At 39.2% G+C, this 18,794-nt stretch overlaps 1 protein-coding gene across 1 annotated transcript; it reads left to right on the top strand.

Moving 5' to 3' along the window:
* The first annotated feature begins 10 nt into the window (after nt 1–10).
* Nucleotides 11–18,413, top strand: EMC3 (ER membrane protein complex subunit 3). The gene is made up of 8 exons (XM_024556444.4): nt 11–339; nt 8,599–8,656; nt 8,987–9,080; nt 10,596–10,700; nt 11,363–11,444; nt 13,223–13,302; nt 14,665–14,747; nt 17,991–18,413. The coding sequence occupies exons 1-8, from the start codon at nt 185–187 to the stop codon at nt 18,117–18,119; spliced, it is 786 nt and encodes a 261-aa protein (XP_024412212.1). The 5' UTR covers nt 11–184; the 3' UTR covers nt 18,120–18,413.
* Nucleotides 18,414–18,794: the final 381 nt, after the last annotated feature.

Genomic DNA, 18,794 nt, shown 5'->3' with positions numbered 1-18,794 from the left:
AAGTGGGCGGCCGGGCGGCCCGGCTTGGGGCAGTGCGCCGGGGCTGGGGCTGCGGTAGGTTGTCGGGCCAGGCCAGCCAGGCTAAGTGTGTGAGAAGACTTGGAGACGAGCTTAAGGGGCAGCTGAGGGGCCCGGGGGAAGCGAAACCCAGCTACACCTGGCCAGGAACCGGCGCTCTGTGAACATGGCGGGGCCTGAGCTGCTGCTCGACTCCAACATCCGCCTCTGGGTGGTCCTGCCCATCGTTATCATCACCTTCTTCGTCGGCATGATCCGCCACTACGTGTCCATCCTGCTGCAGAGCGACAAGAAACTCACCCAGGAACAAGTCTCCGACAGGTCAGCACCCTCCGGATCCGGCGACCTCACTCCTCCGTGACCTTGGGCAAGAAAGTGCAGTCAGTTTACCGCTTTCCCACTGGCTGGGTGACCTGGGCTGAGTTACCTGTGTGTTTCACTCTCATCTTCTGTCAAATGGAGATAATAACGGGATATGCCTCATAGAGCAGGGGTGGGGATTAAATTCTAGATGATGTCTATAAAACCTTTAGCTGGGACGCGTTAAGTGCTCAAAAAATGTTGCTGTTAATATTGTTAGGCAAGTTGTCAACCCTGGGTGTAGGAACTATAGATACGGTGGATGTGATTATACTCCGTTCACCAAACTACAGTGGTGGTCAGCTGAGATACCAAGTAACCAATGCTTGGCAAACATAAAACTGCCATAGAGTCGTGGAGGGTTGTAATTATTTCCCCTGCTAGTGTGGAGGCAACTTTCTCATGTGCTTCATTACAGTATTTATCTGTGAAGAGAGGTAAGTTGAGATGATTTTAGGTGGTATCTACACGTGTGCCCCCTCCATATTAAAATAATAAACATTTTAAATCAATCCTTCTGATTGTTTTCAGAGATTACCTCAGTAAGTGTTATTATGTCCTTAACACTTCCCTAGCATTTATTTTTTAAAATATTTATTTAGTTTTGGAGAGAGGGGAAGGGAAGGAGAGAGGGAGAGAAATATTAATGTGTGGTTATGTCTCGCACGTCCCCTGCTGGGGACCTGGCCCACAACCCAGGCATGTGCCCTGACTGGGAATTGAACCAGCGACCCTTTTGCTCGCAGGCCTGCGCTCAATCCACTGAGCTACACCAGCCAGGGCCCTAGCACTTGTAAATCTCCGTTTTTAACAAAGAGAAGCCTCAGGCTCAGAACTTTCCACAGACAACAGTATCTAGCTAAAATTTAATAATTTTGTTTTGTTTTTATTGTATTTGTTTAAACAGTTACTTTCTGTTTGTGGCACGTAATACTAGTTTTACATTTGCTTGTAATTTCAAGATTTCTTATATAAGTAGAAGAGTTGACATGGAAGAAAACACAAAGTTTTTAATAGTACAAGTGCTAGGTGAATAAGATAAAAATAATAACCATAAAACGAGAATGACTGGCACTTGGGAAGGACTGCTATCATTTTCAGTTGTGCTTCTCAATTATGCTGAGAATAGTAATAATAAACCAACATTTATTAAGCATTTATTCTATGCAAGGCACTATACTAAGCACTTATATTTATTAACTTATTTAAAATTTAGAACAACTCTGTGAGGTAGTTGCTGTCCCATTTTATAGAAACTAAGGCTTAAGTGGTTCCATGATCACACATGGTGACTGACATTCAGGACCTAATACCAAGTCTTCTGGTTCCCAAATCTGGAGCTGTTTTGATGATTCTCTCTCCCTCCCTTCCTCCCCCTCTCTCTAAAATCAATAAGCATGTCCTCGTGGGAGAATAAAAAAAATTATTTTCCTTTTATTTCTCCCAATTGTTATAAGAGAGTATTACATTGCCTTTTTTTTTTTTAATGGTCTTGCGTAGAGTACATCAATTATGAATTTCGATTATAAAAAGGAGCTTTGTATCTGGTATCATTCAGAACCATCACTCTAAAACCACATAGTAAACCAGGAGCAAAAATTGTGACAGAGAATCTCTGACAGGAATTGTAGTCAAGAGAACTTAAGTTGGGAGTGAGACTGACCTGGGTGCAAGTACATGCGCAGTATTTCACTATTTTGGCTATTTGGGGAAGGCTACTTAACTTTTGCAGGCTCCCTTTTCTTCAAATGTAAATATGGGTTTAGGATGATCTATCTCAGTGTTAATTTGAGAGTAAAATGAGAACAATTTGTTGGCATCGATACATAAATAAATGCTGACTGAACTCTCTCCACTTTACATCTTTTTATTGCCTTCCTTTCTGTGGTGAACTGACTTCTTAAGGTTATCTACAGGAGGTATGTTCCGATCAGTTCTGAAACCGATGCCACAGAAAAGTGTTGTACATCTGTCCCCGGCACTGAGGGATACTTAGTTATGTACTCTTTCTCTCCATCCCATCATTTTGACACTCAAAAAAGTTCCGCAGATTTCCGTAAGACCCTCTAGAGGGCAGTACCACCTACATGAAGAACCACCACTTTAAAGAAAACTCAACATTTCTGGTCATAATCGCTCTATCCCTTAAGTGAGGTAATTGGATCATGCCAACTCTGACATGGTGTGACTGTACCCCACAAGATCATCATTTGGCTTGAGTAGAATGCTGATTGTGTGATTCTGAACTGGCCAAAGTCCAAGGCAAAAGATGTTTTTTAGTTATAAAACATTCCTCTAAATACAGTATATAAGTTTCCAGTTACCTGAATGATCACAAAATGGGATATTTGGTGACCTAAATTAAGCTTTTGCTGCCTCAAAACTTATTAAAGGTTTTCTAAAATGCATTAAACCAAAACTGAAAAATACATAAATAAAATATAATAGACCATATTTGAGATAGAATGTTTATTAAAAGTAGTTTTCAAGCTTGAAGAATATACTGACTCTTTGGAAAGGAAAAAAAAAAACCCAACAGATCTTTAAGAATATAGAACTCTAGTTTGAGAAATACTAACTTTAAAAACTAAAGTTTTAAGAAAATGTCTTTCAGTGGCAAATTGCCGCCGTAAAGAGAAGCTTTGTTTTTATAACCAGTACAAGGACTTATTTTTATTTATTTTAAAGATTTTATTTATTTATTTTTAGAGAGAGGGGAAGGGAGGGAGAAAGAGAGGAAGAGAAACATCAATGTAAGAGAGAAACATCTATCAGTTGTCTCGTACCACACCCTGACTAGGGACTGAACCCACAACCCAGGCCTGTTCCCTGATTGCGAATTTAACCAGCAACCTTTCAGTTTGCGGAAGGACACCCAGCCAACTCAGCCACACCTGTCAGGACAAAGACTTATTTTTATTCATTTATTTTTAATTTTATTTATTTTACTTTTTTTATTGTTGTTCAAGTACAGTTGTCTCCATTTCCCCCCCCACCATCCCCCCCAACCCAGCCATCCCCACCTCCCACCCTCGATCCTACCCGCTTTGGCTTTGTCCATGTGTCCTTTATACATGTTCCTGACGACCCTTCCTCCTTTTCCCCCCATTATCCCCTCCCACCTCCCATCTGGTTACTGTCAGTTTGTTCTTAATTTCAATGTCTCTGGATAAATATTTTTTAAAGATTTTATTTATTTATTTTTAGAGAGGGGAAGGGAGGAAGAGAGGGAGAGAAACATCAATGTGGGGTTGCCTCTCAACCACCCCCCCTCCCCCCCCCCCAGTACCTGGCCTACAACCTAAGCTTGTGCCCTGATGGGGAATTGAACCTGTGGTTTGCAGGCCCGTGCTCAATCCACTGAGCCACACCAGCCAGAGCTCTGGTTATATTTTGCTTGCTTGTTTGTTTTGTTGATTAGGTTCCACTTATAGGTGAGATGAGATGGTATTTGTCTTTCACTGCCTGGCTTATTTCACTTAGCATAATGCTCTCCATCCATGCTGTTGCAAAGGGTAGGAGCTCCTTTTTTCTTTCTTCTCCTTAATATCCCATCATGTAAATGTACCATAGTTTTTGATCCACTCATTTACTCATGGGCACTTAACGTTGCTTCCAGCACTTGGCAATTGTAAATTGTGTTGCCATGAACAGTGGTGTGCATAGGTTCTTTCGAATTGGTGTGTCAGGATTCTTAGGGTATAATTCCAGCAGTGGAATTGCTGGATCAAAAGGCAGTTCCATTTTTAGTTTTCTGAGGAAATTCCATACTGTTTTCCATAGTGGCTATACCAGTCTGCATTCCCACCAACAGTGTAGTAGGGTTCTCTTTTCTCCACAACCTCGCCAGCACTTGTTGTTTGTTGATTTGTTTATGATGGTCATTCTGATCAGTGTGAAGTGGTATCTCATTGTAATTTTAATTTGCATCTCTCTGATGGCTAGTGATGCTGAGCATCCTTTTGTATGTCCCTGGGCCATCTGTATGTCCTTGGAGAAGTGTCTGTTCAGGTCCTTTGCCCATTTTTTAGTAATGGAATGAAGGTGCAAATTAAAAAATTTCTTGTAGAATTTGTAGATCTCAGAGAATATATCTGTGGGTCTCAGTTTAAGAAACTGAGTGTTTATAATATACAGGATAATTTAAGCTTGCTTGATTCAGGGTTCAAATGCCTCAGAGTAACAATTCGCAATCCCAATTCTACAAAATTTCTCAGCAGCACGTAGGAAATGTAGCTGAATTTCTGTTGGTCACATTGCCTGCAGAAGTCCTGGGTTATGTACAGTGAACAAATTTTTATTGATCACCCACCGTGTACCTTGCACTGTGCTGTGTGCTATGGGGTACAAAATAAGACAAAGTCAAGACTCTACTCTCAGAAGTTACAGTCCAAGTGGTAAAACATACAAAAGGAAAACAATAGATGCCGTTGACTTATGCTTAGGCTGTGCCAAATACAGTAGTAATCATTTTAAATGAGATAATATATGTGAAAAACTCAGCTTAAAATCCTTTAATATTTCCCTCTTGGTCTCTTAAAAATTGTGATAAAATTTACCATTAACTATTTTTAAAACTTTTAAAAATTTTTTATTTATCAATTTTTTAGAGAGAGGATAAGGGAGGGAGACAGAGGGAGAGAAACATCAGTTGCCTCTTGCATGCCCCCAATTGGGGACCTGGCCCACAACCCAGGCATGTGCCATGACTGGGAATTGAACTGGTTCACTAGCCAGTACTCAGTCGACTGAGCCACACCAGCCAGAGCCCATTAACTATTTTTAAGCATACAATTCCATGGCATTAAATACATTCACATTGTTGTGCATCCATTATTACCATCTATTTACACAATATTGTCATCATCCTAAACAGAAAGTCCGAACCTATTAAATAATTCCCCATTCTCTTTTCGCACTGGTAACCACCATTCTAGTTTCTATTTCTATGGATTTGACCATTCTAGGTACTTCATGTAAGTGGAGTCAGACAATCCTTTTGTGTCTGGCTCATTTCATTTACCATAATGTTTTCAAGGTATGTCCATGTTGTAGCCTGTATCATAATTTCAGTCTATTTTACAGCTAAACGAAGTGTATAATGTGATGATTTGACGTGCATATACTCTGTTAATTGATTACTACAATCCAGGTAATTACACATACATCACCTCACATGGTTATCTTTTTCCTCTTTTCTGGTGGTGAGAATACTTAAGGTCTACTCTCAGCAAATCTCAACTACAGCCATCCTGCTGTGTGTTAAATCTACAGAGCTTATTCATCTCATAACTTAAGGCTTACACCCTTTGACCCGCATCGCCCCACCTCCTCCTGCCCCCAGTAACCACTGCTCTACTTTTTTTTTTTAAATATTTTTATTGTATTTTTTCCATTCCCATTTAGTCCCCCTATTCTCCACTCTCTCCTCTACTTTTCTGTTGCCATAAGTTCCACCTGTTTTTCTTTTAGATTCTGTGTACAAGTGAGATCATACATTGTTTGTATTTGGCTAATTTCATTTTAGCATAATGCCCTGTAGGTTCATCCATGTAATTGTAACTGGCAAGATTTCCTTCTTTCTCATGGCTGAATAATAGTCTATTTTATGTATATCTTTATAGTTATGTATAATTTATAAATACTTGTATATATTTCACATCATCTTTATCCATTCATCTGCCAGTGGACTCTCAGGTTGTTTCCATGTCCCGCTGTTGTGAGTAGTGCGGCAGTGAACGTGGAAGGGCAGATAGTGCTTCAAGATGGTAATTTAGTTTCCTCCAGATGTGTGCCCAGAGGTGGAATTGCTGGATCATATGTTCTATTTTTAAGTGTTTGAGGAACCTCCATATCATTTTTCCATAATGGCTGTACCAGTTTATATTTCCAGCAATAGGGATTCCCTTTCCTCCCCCTTTGCTCTGAAGATAAAGATTAAAATACAGTGGGAGCCTTAAAAAGGAAGGAAATCCTATAGTCACGTGCTGTAACATAGATAAATCTTAAGGACATTATGCTAAGTAAGATCAATCAGGTACAAAAAGATAATAACTATGATTCCACCTACGTGAGGTATCTAAAGTAGTCAAATTCATAGAAACAGAAAGTGGAACGGTGGTTATGGGGAGGCAGGGAGAGGGAGAAAAGAGAGTTAGTGTTCAGGGGTATAGCGTTTCAGTACTGCGAGATGAAAAGGTTCTGGAGTTGTTTTACAGCAGTGTGAATATGCTTAACAGTACTGAACTGTGTGCTCAAATATGGTGAAGACCATAAACTTTGTTATGTGTTTTTTGCCAAAATTAAAAAGAAAATACAGTGGGTCCCAAGTGGCCTTGTATAGACAGGCTCTTACTTACCTCTCAAGCCTCATTTTCACCACATTTTCTGTCCTGCCAAAAGAGTTCTCTTTCGTCCAGCCAAATGGCCTTTACTCAGGTCGGTCCTCAGAGACATAGTGCTTATTACAGCCACAGGGCTTTTGCCCATGCTGTTCCCTCCAGCACTTGGCCAAGGTAATCTCTGCTTATCCTTAAGATTCCAACTTAATCATGCATGCTCAGAAAAGCTTTCTCCAAGACCTTGCCTTTGCGGACTCAGTCAAATATTCCTGTTATGCATTCCCATCATACCATCCATCTCTCCCTCATAGGACATAACAGGTGAATTTACACATTTATTCCTGTGGTTATTTGATTAATGTCTTTCTGTGCAACTAGACTTTAACCTTCAGGAAATACTTGCTTTTTGATCACTTGTTTATATCACCTAACATATACATGGCACTCAGAAGCTCAAGAAGTATTTGTTCAATGAAGATAAGTATGTTATTGTACAGAATATGAATGGAGGTATAAGGAATCTCACCCAAGATTACATAGTTAATACATGACAGAGACAGGATTTGAACCTATCTGTCCAACTCCAGGGCTTAAATTTTTACCCATTATTCTAGACCCAGTGCTACTTAAACTGCTTGTGGTGAAGGACCATTTATTTAGTTTTATATTTCCAATCTATCTCAGACTGGTGCTTTTATAAAATACGAGACCGTGTATTTGGATGTTGTGACAATGTCAAATGACTGTAAACATTTCTAAACCCTTATGCTCAGTGTCTGTACTTACCTCATCACGGACCGGCATTGGTACATAGGCCACACTTTGAGTAGCTTGAGACCAGCTCCTAGGGAACAGAACATATTACATGTCAGCTCTAGAAGCCTGTGCATGGAGCAGTCAGGGGCAAAGACCACAGAGAATTCCATGAGAACACCAGGCACAGGGAAGAGCTTCATGGAAAAGGTGGAGCTTGAAGAAGGGGTTAAGTCATGTTGGGGTAGACTTTGGTGAAGGAGAGGGGCACTAGAGAATTCCCAGCATGTGGAGAAAGCTAGAGTGTGCATCAGGTGACAAGGGGACCCTAGGGGTACTGGCTGACTGCTGGGAGGAGGCTGGTTGTACTGAAGAGTAGAGACTAAACCAAGCAGTTTTCTCATATTCATTTCTGTCTACAATCTTTTTTCCCCCAATTTTCATGAAGGATTTCCATTAACCTAAGGAGGCTTTTTCCCCCATAAAACAACTTTTAAAAACCTAGAAAAAGTTAGTATTTTGATCACTGTTCTATTTGCTGTTTGTATCTTAGCGCCACCCACTTGTGGTATTGCACTCTATTATCTTTCATGATCAGTTATGTTCAAATGTCAGCAAATAATTTTATTAACATAATAAATGTTTATTGGAGCTTACTAATAGTCTGAATATTGGGTGGAATTTCTTCTTGTCTGTCAGATACCAATCCTGTCAAGTCCTGGGCTCATTTCTCTATGGGGCTTAAAAAGTTAGTTCTTCAATCCTCACCCTTCCTCCCTGCTCCTGCCCCTATATCACCTGAGCGGCATTCGACTGCTGCTCTTTTCACTCAGAGAAAGCTCCCTCTTAGCTCATAGAGAGAGAAAGCTGAGTGTTCCAAATGTGCCTCTCAGAAATCTTTGTTCAGAAACACAGACACTTCTGAAAAATGCTCTTTTGAAAACCTGTTTTGGGTGTTAAATATGTCAGATTGTTTTTAAGGATACTTGCAGTGTGAAAAGTTTCCACACAGGACTGTTGCCAAATAGGCCCTCTCTTGTGTTTAAATAGGTCTTCTACTTTATTCTCTCATTTTCTTCTAGTGTTTCACTTTTTAAAATCTCATTGTCTTGTTTGTATTTTTCAGTCAAGTCCTAATTCGAAGCAGAGTCCTCAGGGAAAATGGAAAATACATTCCCAAACAGGTACATCTTTTATTAAAAGCCCCACGATTCACTGTTCAGGACAGTAGCTATCTGAATGTTTTATAAGGGACTCTTTGGGGAAAACTGAAGGTTGGCAAGTCAGGAATTAAGCTGTGGCCTAGTGGTGTTTGCTGTCACCGTGACCTCGCCCTTCTTAGGAAATTGCTTTTAAATGTGACTCAGCTAAAGTGTCAGCTCAGCTGCCAAGTAGGCTGTCAGCTCTTAGTATACCAGCATATTCCAAGGGCCTTCTGACTAAACCTCTGGGGAATAATTTGACAATTTGCTATGCCACAGTTTTGAGATTAAAAAGCTCTTCTTTTCTATTAGTCTTTCCTGACGCGAAAATATTACTTCAACAACCCGGAGGATGGATTTTTCAAAAAGACTAAAAGGAAGGTAGTGCCTCCTTCTCCTATGACTGGTATGTTAATTCCCTTCTCTCATCTTTAAGGAAGATTTTCAGCATGAGTGAGGGGATGAGAGGGACTGGAAGGATGTCATTTGATTTGTAGAAGAACAAATTGTGGAAGATAGTGATCTAAGAGAGCTTAGGTGTCATCTGGTACAGGGATTTGGGGAAGTAGAGTTCTCTTTTTGAAATACATCTTCTGGGAACCCCAGTATGTAAAGTGGATTAAAAAAAAGAGCTCTCAGCTAAGGGATTGGGAGGCTAGAGCCATTTTTCTCTGGGTCTCTCTCCCTTTCTGTTCCTCAGCACGCAGGGCTCTGTGGCACACTGCGGGAAAAGCTGGGGCTGCTGCCAGTGCCTGCTCCTGTGGCTGACAGTGGCCACCCAGCTTCTGCTTGGATGCGGAGAAGCTCTCACTACTTCCCCAGACCAGCTATTTCTTTGTCAGACATGATTTCTTGACCCACCCTATAATTTTCGCTCTAACAGACTTAATCACTTCCACTGATTATAGCCATGTGAAAAACACAGCGTCTTTAAAGCAAAATAAAACTTACTGTCCTGTATTGACTGTCCTCTCATTTTATACCCATTTCTGTAGGTGAAATACCCAGTTATTTTAAACCCAGACAGGAGGTACTAGAATTTATTCTAATAAGTCTTTTAGAAAACCTACAAGGAACAAAACACCAATAAATGGGGGAGGGAGGTGGGTTCAACTGGGGTGGGGTGGAGGGATGGGGAGAAAAGGCATACAACTGTAATTGAATAACAATAAAAATTAAAAACAAAAAACACCAATAAATGTATGAAAAGATACTTCACTGAAATCTATGAAATGCAAAGTAAAACCAGGTGTCCTTTTCATCCCATTAAATTGCCAAAGATTAAAAAGTTTGACCAAAGCTGCTACTGCCAAGGTCATGGGCAGTTAGGCCCTCTCACTGTTGTTGAAGGACAGTCTGACAGTATCGGTCCAGTTTTCAGAATTCAAAACCCCGACCCTAGAAAGTGTTTGAGTTTCTCTTACAGAAACACTCACTGAAACATGCAGACTATGTACAAGGTAGTTGTTGGCAGCTTTGTTTATTGGAGAAAAAATTGGAAACAACCTATAGTTCTACCCAATAGTGATGACTGACCACATTGTGAATTCCTAAGCAGACGTTAAAAATAATGAGGGAGATATTATACCAATGTGGAAATAGCATTCACAATATATTAATTTTTTTTAATTAAGAAGCAGGATGGTAAGCATAGTATTCCTCTGTTGCATATATAGAGAGAAGCTACTGTGTGTGTGTGTGTGTGCATGTAAATAAAAAGATGGAGGGATCCTCAACAGTTACAAATGTTTAGGGAGTACACTCAGAGGAACCATCTATATCCTGTTTGCATGTCATTTGAATTTTTACAATGAACTGATACTACTATAATTATCAAATAAATTTAAAATTTATAGAAAATCAGGAGGGAGTCTCTGCCAACAGTGGTAAAATGTGCTGGTCTCTTTTGTTTTCATCTTAGATCCCACTATGCTCACAGACATGATGAAAGGCAATGTAACAAATGTTCTTCCTATGATTCTTATTGGTGGATGGATCAACATGACATTTTCAGGCTTTGTCACAAGTAAGTTACCACCGACAAGATTCAAGGTTTATTTCATCTGTGCTCCTTTCCCTTCTCCCTGTTCAAAGAAATCAAAGTACTAACATCATGGGTTCTATGTTTTGTAGTGGAAACTGGTAACATCCTTTGAATAACAAAAAATATATATATATGCTATGATTTTTCTGGCTCTTATTGTAAACTGTAAGTTCAGAATGTCAGTGCTTTTTTACTAATATGGATTCAAACGAGTGGTTTGCTAGTTTGTACCTGATACTGATTTAGTATTCTAGTTGAGTAGGATAAAGGGAAGCCCATTTCTGTTTTGACTTCATTTTTTAAGTGTTGGGATGAGTCCTTTGTTGTTTATAAGTTGTTTTGATTTGATTTGAGTAAATTTGGTTTCTTAGTAATGCAGTTCTCTGTTTATATATATTCCACTTTAGGTTCCACAGATTAGTGCAAGTTTCTTTTGAGATTTAGGTCACAGCTCAGTTTGAGTCCCTGCTGCTTAAGCCATAGGTCAGCTGGTATTCATGGAGGAGTGCCATTTGACTGACTTCTTCAGAAGAAATTTTTTAACAAACTGTATGACACTGGGAAATAATATATACATCCACAACTAAACTCTTCTAAAAATAAAGAGGCTAGGAGTAATTGTGAACTTTTTCTTTCTTTGCTAGCCAAGGTCCCATTTCCACTGACCCTCCGTTTTAAGCCTATGCTACAGCAAGGAATCGAACTACTCACACTGGATGCATCCTGGTAAGAACTTTCCTTTATAAAATAAAAACACAAGTCAAACTCTAAAACTGGTATTTCTTAAAGAATAGGATTTCCAATTTGCATATTTTACCGGAATAGGTTTTTGGAGTTTTTCTCATTGAAACTCCACTCAAAAATGACACGGGTTGATTATAGCAACTTTTATATGAGTCTTAGTGAAAGACCAGAATGTGTCGGCCTCTTTTCTCTAGTTGCTTGGATCTTAGGAGTGCAAGGGTAGATGTATTCACTGCCAAAAAACTAAAAGATAAACCCAGAAACTTTGGCCAGGCAAACCTTTTAACAATACCCTTGGAGTTTATGGGAGTGGATGTTTATATTATTTTTTCCAAAATACATTACTGTTAGTAATAACATGAATTCTTTTCATGGGTACCGGGCACTGTGCTAGGTGTTTTCCATATATTATTTTTACCCTCATGTCCAGTATTTCACATATTATGAAATAAGTGGAGAAATTGAGATTTAAGACAACAAAGTCTGTCCAAATCCAGCACTCATGTTTTATTTACCACTCTGTTTTTTTATAGCAGAATAATAAAACTCCAAATCTGAAAAGCTCTTAGAATACTGCTATAGCGTCTGGAACCCAGTGCTGCTGCTGCACGTGGTCTCTCCAGACTGACTGTCTTGTCTATGGCTTCCCAGAGACTGGTGTTAAAAGTGGAGCCAGACAGGAGGAGGAGGAGACGAATGAGCAGTGGGGTCACCAGTCGTAACTTCCCTGAAGTGAGCAAAGCAGTCTCTGGTTGTATGGGAGGGGCAAGACGGACCCGGTGCTGGGAAATTCTTAGCTGTGCACAGTTCCACTAGAGAAAGGCTATAGTTATTATGAGTGTCATGACTTTATTAAACCTTGACCTTCCAGACTCATTTGAGCTAAGCAAAAACTTTATAAGCGAGAAAAACTTAATTTTTTCTTAGCATCTGTGACCGACATGCTCGTGTGGACAAAGGAGACTCGAAGACGGGTATACAACCAGCTTACTGCTAGATTTAGACCTACAGCATTATATAGAGATAGGGTGTTTACTTACCTGCAAGCCAGTGGAGTAACCAGAATAGACCCCTGCTGTTGTGTGACTCAAGTATTGGAACAAAGTGTGGATTCTTTCTGTCTCTGTATCATTTCTCATTTTCCTTTCAGGTCTTACTATATCTGAGCATATTTATTTTGTGAGGGCAGGGTGGGAAATCTAAGCTAAGGAAAGCTTTGGTGATAAAGTTCCAAACTTGGAACGGCCTTCCCAGTAGCTGCAGTCTTCAGTATTGCAAGTCTTTCCTGAAGGGCATTTCTGATCCTTTCCTTAAATATGAAACCGACTGACACTTGTGATTTCCGCTAGAGAACAGGATTCGGGACTTTTATTTTATGTACTTTTGTACTGTTTGCATTCATTATTTATAGCAAGTGTGTTGTTTTTATAATTAAAAATAAATGGTTTGAAAACCCAAAACCCATTATGTAGGAAAGGAAAAGTAAGCAAAGCTTACATTCCCTGATTTCCAGATGTGAATTCAGTTCCTGCTACTGAAGGCAGAATTTATTACATAAGTCTAACAGTTTGCTTACAGTAATCTTTAAGTATTTGTAAGACTGCCTTCACAACTTGTATTTCATTTTTGGTTGTGCTTTGAATGAATATAGCTTACCCCAGGTGATTTCTTCACATATTCTGGACAACTTTGGGAGTTAGAAAAGCATGAACTACAATAATTCTGACATAACTACTTACATTGTTTCACTTTTGCTTTAGGGTGAGTTCTGCATCCTGGTACTTCCTCAATGTATTTGGGCTTCGGAGCATTTACTCTCTGATTTTGGGCCAAGATAATGGTAAGGAGCACGTCAGATTTCATAAGCGAATACTCTGCACTGGCTGGTGTGGCTCAGTTGGTTGGAGCATTGTACTGTAACCAAAAGGTTGTGGGTTCGGACACACGCAATCCCTGGTCTGGGCACGTATAGGAGGCAACCAGTTGATGCTTCTTTCTTGTGTCAATGTTTCTCTCTCTCCCTTTTTCTATCTCTAAAAGCAATGGGGGAAAAAAAAGCCTCTGGTGAGGATAATAAACAAATACTATGATAGATGAATCATCCATGCCGTAGTCAGAAAAATCATGTAGGCTGTGCTATTGGTTAGCATAGGCAAATACAATGCTTTATTCTTTAAACTTATTTTTAAGTTTCTAAGGTATTCTGAAACAGTTTTAAAAATTCCAGGGTCAACCTCAGCTGGTGGGGCTCAGTGGATTGAGTGCTGGCCTGTGAACCAAAGGGTCACCCGTTCACTTCACAGTCAAGGCCCATGCCTGGGTTGCCAGCCAGGTCCCCACTTGGGGGCGTAAGGAATGAGAGGCAACCACACATTGATGTTCCTCTCCCTGTCTTTCTCCCTTCCCCTCACTCTAAAAATAAATTTTAAAAAAAATTCCAGGGTCAAACTGAAGGTCTTAATTCTCCATGGCAATAACAGGGACAATACATAGTGTCCCAAAGTGTGATACGTACAAGTAGGGATGCAGCCCTGGCAATGTAAGCCTGTAAACCTGAAGCTGAAGGAAGGCCTGGTTTGATCAGTTAGTTCATGCAGGAGTGTCCAACCTTTTGGCATCTCTGTGCCACACTGGAAGAAGAAGAGTTGTCTTGGGCCATGCATTAAATACATTGTGACATGTTATCACAAAACTCTCATCATGTTTTGAGTAAACTTACGATTTTGTGTTGGGCCACTTTCACAGCCATCCTGGGCTGCATGTTGGACACCCCTGGTAGATTTCTTGCCGAAATCAGGCAAGTCACTTAACCACTTTAATCCTCAGTTGTAAAATAGGAACTTTAATCATTAACTTCGGGGTTTGTTGTTAGGAGTGGATAAGGTAGAATATATAAAGCATTTAGTGAAGCACTTGGCATTAGCACTCGTTCAGGAACCAGTGGCTGTTGTTATTGCTTAAGTTTGAAGTTTAGTGCTTCTTTAGTTACCTTTCTTCTCCTGCATTTTCATCCCCATTTTTTCAGGAGAGGTAAAGTGACTTTTCCAGGGTCACATAGCCAGTGTGAGGTAGGGCCAGTCAGTGAATCTGTCACATGGTTCTCTAACTCACTACTGAGCATCTGCAAGTCCTGTGTAAGGACTGTTCCTCCCCAGTGTACTGCCGAGCCCTGGCACTCATGTAGGTACGTCTCACCCTGCAGCCGCTGACCAATCACGGATGATGCAGGAGCAGATGACTGGAGCAGCCATGGCCATGCCTGCAGACACCAACAAGGCTTTCAAGGTACATCCACTTGTTCCAGCTTTACTGAAGCTCCAAAAGGTGTTTACTAGAGTCACTTTAAAGATGGGTTCCCTGAAGTGAGTGTAGTATGTGTTGTTCCATCATTTAAATTTAAATTTAGCAAAAATGTATTTTAGTTTATATGTCCCTTTTTCCTGACAATAGATGATTCAATAGTGAATCATCTATTAAGGAAATTGAAGATTCGTGGTACTTTCATTGGTTTTTAAGTGCTCGTCAAATTTAATCTACACTGTAAGTGAAGCTGTAAAAACAGTCCCCTCAGAGGCACCAGGTAAACATTTGGCATATTTTTTAACTTTTTAGGACCCTGTAGACATCAATATAAATTATATTTTTAAAAAATCAATAAATAGAGCCTTTTAATGAAATAATTTTATAATTTATAAAATTCATATATAATTTTTATACAGTGAAATCTCAGTAATTTTTCTTCATAAGAAACTAGAAATAGAAGGGAACTTGCTCGTTTTGCTGAAAGGTTGTGTGAAAAACCCACAACTTAACATCACACTGATACTGCAAGCTTTTCATCTAAGATCAGGAACAAGACAAGGATGTCCAGCCCTGGCCAGGTGCTCAGTTGGTTAGAGTGTCTTTCTGATACGCTAAGGTTGTGGGTTCGATCACTGGTCAGGGCACATACAATAATCAACCAATGAATGTATATATAAATACAAGGACGAATCGACGTTTTTTTTTTTTTCTCTGTCTCTAAAATCAATCAATCAATAAAAAGACAAGGATGTCTACTCTTGCCACTACTATTCAACATCGTACTGGAGGTTCTAGCCTGGGAATTTAGTCCAGAAAAAGAAGTAAAAGGCATTCAGGTTACAAAGGAAGAAATAAAGCTATCTTTGTAAATGCCATAGTCTTGTATATCCTAAGGAATCCTTCCTCCCCAAAAAATCTATTAGAGCTAGTAAACAAATTCAGCAAGGTTTTAGTATGCAAGGCCAATGTACAAAATCACTTGTATTTCTACACACTGTTAATAGAGAATCTGACACTGAAATTAAAAAAACAGTTCCTTTTACAATAGCATCAAAAACAATAAAACACTAAGGAATAAATTTAACAAAAGAAATGCAAGACTTGTACACTGAAAATTACAAACATTGTTGAAGAAATTAAAGAATGCCTGAATGAATGATTAGGAAACTTAATATTGTCAGGATGGCAATACTCCCAAAATTGGTCCTCAGAGTCAATGTTAAACCTATCAGGATTCCACCTGCCTTCCTTGCAAAAAATTGACAGGCTAATCCTGATGTTCATAGGGAAATAGAGGGACCTACAGTAGCCCAAACAATGTTGAATAAGAACAAAGTTGGAGGATTCAGACTTCTGGTTTTTAAACCCTACTTCAGAGGTACAATAGTCAAAACAGTGGGATTAGCATAAGGATAGACAAACCGATCAATTGAGAGGTCAGAATTGAGAGGACAGAATTGAGAGTTCAGAAATTAGCTCATATCAATTGACTTTTGACAATGGTGCCAAAACAATTGAGTGGAAAAAAGAATAGTCTTAACACTGGGCTCAGAGTTTGGGTTTTAGAGGATTAAAAATTTTAGAGATAAAAAGTGATCTCACAACATTGTGAATGTAATTAATGCCCCTGAATTATATACTTACAGTGGTTAAGTGGCAAATTATATATTTTTTTTAACCACAATAAAAAATTTCCTAATAAAAAAATTTTAAATGGGTCAAAGACCTAAATATAAGAGCTAAACTATAAAACTCTTAGAAGAAAACATAGGTGTAAATGTTTATGTCCTTAGACTAGGCACCAACTTATCATATATCACATTAAAAGTACAAGCAACAAAAGGAAAAAATAAATAAATGGGACTTTGTCAAAATAGAAACTTGTACTTTAAAGGCCGCCATCAAGAAAGTGAAAAGACAACCCACAGAATCAGAAAAAAAGTTTGCAAATATGTACTAGATAAGGGCCTAGTATTCAAAATAAAAAGCTGTCAGAAAACGCTTAGAACTCAGCAGTAAAAGACAACCCAATTAAAGAATGGGCAAAGGTTTTGAATAAACATTGTTCCAAACAAGGTATACAAAAATGCAGTAATCTTATGAGAAGGTGCTCAACATCGTTAGCCATCAGGGAGATGCCCGTCAAAACCACCATGAGATACCACTTCACACTCACTCAGACAGTCATAATGAAAAAGATGTACAATAACAAGTGTTGACAAGGATGTGGAGAAATTGGAACCCTCATGTATGGTGGTAATGGCAAAGCCACTTTGGAAAGCAGTTTTTAGCCTTTCTTCAAAAAGTTAAAAAATAATTACCATATGACTCAGCAATTTCATGCTTAAATACCCAAGAGAATTGAAAATATATGTCCACACAAAAACTTGAACAGGAATGTTCAGACTACAGACTACTAGTCATAATTGTCAAAAAAAAAAAAAAAAAAAAAAAAGCAAACCATATGTCCATCATCTGATGTACAGATAAACAAATTGGAGCATTTTGGTATTTGTGTACAGTGCCTGGAGAGTGGAATGTGTACAATGGAATATTGAGCCACAAAAAGGGATGAGTATTGAATCAGGCTACAACAGGGAAGAACCTTGAAAATCAGTAATAAAAGGCCACGGAATTATGTCCAGAATAGACGAATCCAAACATGTAAAAAGTGAAGTAGTTGCAGAGGTTGTGGGAGAGGGAAAAGGAAGTGTGTCTGCCCTTTGATATGGGGTTTCTTTTTCTGGTGATGAAAGTATTCTGGCATTAGGTAGTGGTGATGGTTGCACACCTTTGTGAATATGCTAAAAACCACTGAATATTAAAAAGGGTGAATTTTATCCCATGAGAAATACGGGTTTTTTTTTAAAGAACACAACTATGAGCTAACATTTGTATTGCATGTTGAATTTCATAAAGCATATATTTAAAGCCTACTAATTAAAGGCGAAGTATTCAGCATTAACAGACTATGTGAGAAATGTAATTAGTTACTAGCTCCAGTGACCTTGAACAAATATTTTACTTTTCTTAGTTTTAGTCTCCTTGTCTGTAAATTGGGGTTGGGAGTGGGTGGGGTGATGTCAGCACCTACGTCATAGGACCGAATGAGTGTATACATGTAAGTAGCCTAACCCAGCTCCTGGCCCAGAGTAGCTGCTCGTGAAAGGTCAGCACTGCTCTTAGAAACCCTCTCTCCCTGCCCTGGTGTTCTTTCCTTTGCAGACAGAGTGGGAAGCCTTGGAGCTGACAGATCACCAGTGGGCCCTCGATGATGTCGAAGAGGAACTCATGGCTAAAGACCTCCACTTTGAAGGCATGTTCAAAAAGGAATTACAGACCTCTATTTTCTGAAGACCGAGCAGGAATTAGCAGTGTCAGGAACTCGGAGTAGTGCTTAACCTTGTAACTTTCATTTGAGCAGGAGCCTCTTGGAATAAAAAGGAGGATGCATGAGCTGGCGGGTGTGCAGCAAGGATCATTCTTGTCTGAGCCGGTTCCCCTTTATGTTTGAAACTAGAGGAATATGTGCTGGGTGACTTACCCAGAAAGAGCTATTTTTAAAATGTTCTAAATTTTCCATCTGGTGACTCTAGTAATGAAATTCAGAGAAAGGGGGAAAACTCAAGCTAGTGATAATATATAAAACTTAGCAAAAATACAGTCTTTGGAAAAGGTGTTGTCAATTATACCTAATTATTATGTGTAGTCAGCCTGACTTCTAACCATAGTAGACTCCTGTTTTCTTGGGATCCACACACCCTGTATTTTACCTTTTATTTTTTGTTAGTATTTTTATAACTTTCTTTACACAAATAATACATTTTCATTACAAAAAATTTAAGAACTGTGGACGAGCAGAAAGTGAAGCTCCCTGTGTTGTTCATTTTGAGCCTACAGAATAACAAAGAGCAAAGGGGTCAAAACCTTATTCAAATAAACTTTTTTCAGAGTGAATACCCAGGGCCAGGACAGACTTAGCAAAACATTGCTATCTCAGAATACTGTCCAGTGAAAATCGGTGACAGT

Source organism: Desmodus rotundus, chromosome 8, assembly GCF_022682495.2.
Source record: "Desmodus rotundus isolate HL8 chromosome 8, HLdesRot8A.1, whole genome shotgun sequence".
In the NCBI taxonomy this organism is placed as follows: domain Eukaryota; kingdom Metazoa; phylum Chordata; class Mammalia; order Chiroptera; family Phyllostomidae; genus Desmodus; species Desmodus rotundus.
Note: the sequence above shows the minus strand (reverse complement) of the source record. Positions and strands in the feature narration are given on the sequence as shown.